This window comes from Wasmannia auropunctata, unplaced genomic scaffold (genome assembly GCF_000956235.1).
Source record: "Wasmannia auropunctata unplaced genomic scaffold, wasmannia.A_1.0 LD336004.1, whole genome shotgun sequence".
Classification (NCBI taxonomy): Eukaryota; Metazoa; Arthropoda; class Insecta; order Hymenoptera; family Formicidae; genus Wasmannia; species Wasmannia auropunctata.
This window is the reverse complement of record NW_012026886.1, coordinates 42,302-47,971: the sequence shown is the minus strand read 5'-3', so window position 1 is coordinate 47,971 and position 5,670 is coordinate 42,302. Positions and strand designations below refer to the sequence as shown.

At 33.5% G+C, this 5,670-nt stretch overlaps 1 protein-coding gene across 1 annotated transcript in view; it reads right to left on the bottom strand.

Annotated features, from left to right (window-relative positions):
• The window catches only part of LOC105453114 (28S ribosomal protein S28, mitochondrial-like), a gene marked incomplete at its 3' end in the record, with an annotated part of 26,674 nt that extends 21,225 nt beyond the window's left edge, over positions 1–5,449 (bottom strand). The window contains exon 1 of the mRNA XM_011694829.1: positions 5,403–5,449. Coding sequence (XP_011693131.1) covers positions 5,403–5,449 — 47 coding nt within the window. The remainder of the gene's footprint in view (positions 1–5,402) is intronic.
• Positions 5,450–5,670: the final 221 nt, after the last annotated feature.

The window sequence follows — 5,670 nt, the reverse complement described above, 5'->3', positions numbered from 1 at the left end:
GATTATTTAAATATCCTCCATATTGGTTATTTTATTTATATCAAATATTTTTCAATTTTTACTTGATGCGTAATGATAATACAAGTATATATCATAATATAAAAATTGGTATATAAGAAAAATTTTTACGTCTAAAAACAACATATGTACATTCCATTCAGCGTTAATTTATATCCTACCAAAACTCTTTTTTAAAAAAAGAAAAAGATTACGCCAAGTATATAAAAAAGTATCGTACGTTCCATTCTTCCTAAACCAAAAATATTATTTTAACAAATAAAAATTGTTCAAAAACAAATATGAGATCATACAAATTGCCAAGTATTTGATTAGACATAGAAACAAAAATTTCTTTTTAAAAACCGTTTAACCATTCAAAAGTACATGCAGCAAAAGTTTAATGCCAGTCTTTCCAAATATTTTTAAGTTTCATAAAACAAGCTTAAAGTGACTAAAATGACCAATGGGATCACAGTGAAGCAAAAACTTGGCGTGCATTTTATATATATATATCTTATCAATTAAATATTAATGCAATCCGGGCACGCTAAGTTTTTGCTTTACTTGGCATCTTTTTCTTTTTTTAATACTTATTTTTCTGGGTCTTTTTACAAGAATGAAATCAAATTTGTCTAAAATTCATTTTTATCTTAGAGTATCTTAAGTAAAGTATCTTATTTACAATATTATTGTAAATGAAATTTTGCAATTACGTAGAATTTTACTATTTAAAATTAATAATTGCACTTAAATAGTTTATTAAATTATTAAACATTGTTGCTGAATGCGCCTCTAAATTCGCTATTGTAACATCGCGGTTAATTATTTTGTATCCTATTAAAAATTCAATTTGTTTAACTCCTTGAACCTCTCGTAATAAATTCGTGCGTTAAATCTCTGTAAGACAAGTACCGTCGAAAAGCGAGGCGTCGCTTGCTTGCGTTTGCACGTTCATGAACATTTCTTCAGTGTCAATAACTACTGTCAACAAATATCCGTAACGCACACAAATTCGTGACATTGGCTTTATAATCTAATCGAAATCGATCATAACGCTTTTCGTTAGTCCAATCACAACGTTCCGTGCAACTATCCTCACATCGACGAGGAGGCGACGAGTTTCGTACATCTCTCGTTCAACGGAGAGTCGTCTTTCTGGTCCCGTCGTGTTAAAGTGTCTGCGCGTACAAACTTGTAAGCATCATGTACTTGTAAGCATCATGTAGAATCCGCGAATACTAATAGATAGTTTAATTATATTGTTGAAAAGAAGAAAACCTGATTTATCATTGATTAACTTTAAATCCCGCTAACAAACATAATTTATTATTTATATGTAAAATATGTAGCTACAGACTTACATAATTTATTTTACGAGCAAACACTTTGTAAATAAAACAGATGTTAATCATAATTGGACAGTACTATATTAAACTTGGATATTATCCATTTTTTAAGAAATTCATGTAAAATATAATTTTCGCATTTATATTATACTTTTAAGAACTTTATTTAAGTCACGATATGAAGTACAAATAAACATGGAATAATATAATTTTCTAATAAATTTCAAAAGCTTGCGCATTTTTGAATTGCAATATGTGGATGTTTCAATCGGTATATTCTGATTTCGGTTTTAAATCGATTAATTTCGATTCGATTTATTACATAGGAAGTGGATTTCAGAGTTTTCACAGACCCGATTAGTCGGTAGGCAATCCTCGTCGTCGTCTGTTTTATCGAACGTGATTATTTTCCAGCATAAAATAAAATAATATTTTCCAAAACAAAATAAACATAATTAAAGGAAACAGATTTAAAAATCCTTTTCCACGATTAAAGTGTAAACATTAATGCAACTCAGGCTGGTTGTTGCGTAGAATAAAAGTGAAAGTCGTGTACGCGACGCCAACAAAAGAATCTAGTCGGATGAATCACCCGCGTCATACACCCAAACGGAAAACTATGCGTTCGTTATCGGGGGTCCGGCACGGCCTCTCAGACAAATAAATATATCGCAGACATCTGGCAGCAAAAACTTTCACTTTATAAAAACACGTATTCTAATAAAACGCCGTCGCCGCCACCGGGGCGCCGTCGTGGTCACACCGTAACGATCCCATTGGCGATACCATCCCTCCGAGTGACGTGTTCGATAGCCAACCGATTCTTGAGGGATGTGCGGGTCACAACGGGATAACGCGTCAGTAACGGGAATGCAACGCGGAGAAAACGCTATATATGACGAGCCTTCGGAAGCGTGCTAACAATCGTTTCGATCTCGGATCCGAGTAGACACGCGTGCCGACTTCTTTCGATATACATTCGCAAGTACTAATCTTCCTTCGAGACCGAACTCTCCGAGAAGAGTGCCGCGACGAGAGATCCGATCGGACATTCAGTGACGAACTGCATCGGCGAGTCGCGAACACGTGTCGAAATATCGCGTATACTCGGCGCGGTGTGATTCGGAGACATCAACCGCGCAATAGAACCATCCACGATTCGCGGATCCTTCACGAGAACGAGCACGCAATCACGTTAAGCTTCCGAAGTGACGCTACTTGCGACGTGGATACGCGTGCAGCGGACGCAGCCGGCGTAGCGAGTTCCGGTCTAGCGTGCCGCACGCAGTGGGAGGCCGAGCCCTCCGGCAAGAAGCCGAGTCTTCACGCCGCCTGAGGACGAATCCTCGCAAATCGAGGCCGAGTCCTCGCCAAATCGAGGCCGAGTCCTCGCCGAACGAGGCCGAGCCCTCGACAACCGAAATTGCGACTTACCTGCCGCACCACCGAGGCCGAGCCCTCGACAACGCAGATTTGCGACCGCGTCACTCCGTTGACAGAGTGCTGTATAATTGATGTGGTGGACTCATTTGCATACATCAATTACATAATACATACAATTGACAGAACAGTAAACTAAACAAAACAATAAACAGAACAATATACTAAACAGAACAATAAACTAAAGTGTTTTTTTTTATACGAAATGAGTGTATGGAGTTAATCCTCCCCACACACGATCCTTCGACGATCCACTGGTAGATCTGTAGTTTATGCTAAGAAAGAAAAAAGTTTGTGTAGAGCTGTCGACGCGTATCAATATATTTGCTTCCTAAAAAAATTTGGCAGTTTGTTAGTACAAAATGATACCAACCTGAGCTGCGAATTACATGTGTATAAAACAATGTTGAGTTAATAAAATTAGGTTTGGATGCGTAATAAAAAAGATGTATATGCCATGCTTGAAAATTTGTTACGATGTGTGCGTGTGATATTGATAGGGTAATAAACATGAACACGTACATCACTACACACCTTATATAAATGGAAGGGGAATGGAAACTAAAAAATGTCTGATGGAAGTGAGAAAGGAATCATATACGTGATCTCTCTCTTGTGAGTGGTTTTTTGAAAGTGCTGCTACAGAAATATCAACAAACACTTTAGTTATAGGTATTGCTTGAATTGAAGAAAAATTGAAGGAATTGAAGAATATAATTAAAAAAATTACTTTATAATTCGAATATAGTCTTTAAATGAGAAAAATCTAAAGAAAGAAAAAATATTCTGAAAAATAGCTATAAAATTAGTGCGCAAGCGATAAAGTTATATTGAAAAGTGTGAAAAGTTTAATTGATGTGCATGATATTCTTTTTACCAAGTACTATAAGGAAATAAATAAGTACATTTCATACAATATTGTTTTATTACATTTTATTGATTTTTAATTAAAATCAATTTGTTAAATTTTTACTTTACAAATTCCTTTCTTGTTTTATCTGTGGCGCATTTCCCTTCGTGAAATAAACGAAGAACTGCATACGTTTTAATAATCGCTTTTATCAGTTTGGTTTTATAATTGTTAATGATCCCCTGTTTAATATGCTTGGTCATGATATCGTCAAATACATTAGTCCTATATGCATTAGTACTAACTGCGTGAAATGTTCTGATTATTAACAACTGTTTGATATTTTTGTGCGTGAAAAGAATATGATTATATTGACGTATTATTTAACGAATATATACAACGAAAATATGTATATACAAGGCACTGGTTTTGGCCGCACAACGATACACCTTGAACACTTTATCAGAAGCGTTTGAAATGATCGGTACACAACCTCTGGTTTGAAATAATCGGTACACAACCTATGTGAGATACACATATCTTCTTCTGTCAGCCCACAGAATTTCAATCATTGCTTCCTGATACACCCCTTTGATGGAAATCTATTGATAAGATCCCTTACAAAAAAATATGATTGGGAGCCAATGATATTATTGACCAATAGTTACTATTGGTCAACTGTAATTTGGCGAATAGTAACTATTGGCGAATAGTAACTATTGGCGAATAGTAACTGTTGTACACTATTCGCCAATGGTTAGAAGAATAATTACTATTAGTTAATATGGTTTTTTATATATATTTTAATGAAAGATTCGTAAATACAATGTAAAACTCAATGTTTTATCAATGGCACATTAATATTTTGAATAATAACATTTCTAACAATTGGCTTAAGATGAGAAAAGGCCAATGTGGTGGTCAAAAATCTTTGGTGCTTAATTATATCTATGTATGAATCTTAAAATTTCCAGATCAATAACTTTTTTTTTTATGTTATATTAAGATTCTATGATGGGTGTTCAGTTGGAACCAAACAAAAACAATCAATTTGTTAAAACAGTTCAGAGGTATATAATATTTTATTCTAATTCTAAATACTCACGATTACAATGTAAATCATGTAATTATCATAAATCTATTTGGAAGCAAATTTTTTACTTGTTTCTAATAAATTATATTATGAAAATTTTTGTTTATTAATACATTTAAAGTTAAATTTTTGTTATAAATAAATTAGTTAACGTGTAACAAAGAAAACAATAATTTGAAGAAACAAGATCCTTGATTAAATTTGTCTTTATATTTAAAGTTAAAGAACTTTTATTATAACAGATTAAAACATTACAATTACAGTATAACAATTACAGTATAACAAAAAAATATCTTTTTTGTAATTAATTTTACTTATAGAATTTAATAAATAAAACTAAATTAATTAAATATGCTTTTATAAATCAAATATATATTGAGATAATGCATATTTGTCTTGAAACACAGTTCTTTACGTGGGGCCGGAATCCACTGTTTTAAGACTAACGAATATGCGGCACGCAGTTCGCGTGTGGCTGGATATTGTAAAAATTAATACACACCAACACCTGTATCGGCTCGATAGGCATTACTGAATACATATTTGATTTATTCTTACGAGCCTTCTTTTATTACTTCAATTTATGCTTTATAATCTTCTTCGTCTTCCTCTACCATTTAATCGGTCTTTCTTTATGCTTTATGATCTGCGCTTTCTACCGATGAAGACTTACGTACAGCTTTCTACCATCTTTTCGGCGATCTTTCGGGTGGCTGCCATTTTGCTGGCTTATTATGTCTTGCTAATTTTATTAGATGTCGCATACGCATGTCATCTGCTTTCTCTATATGGTTATTCTACTCTCTCGTTCTTTAGTAAATTTTATAATATCTGTAAAATCTTTAGTAAATTTTATAATTTTATAATCCCGTATTCTTCTCTGATCGTTTTATTTCTTATTCTGTCTTTTCTGGTTTCTTCTGTGTTATTGCCTATGCTTG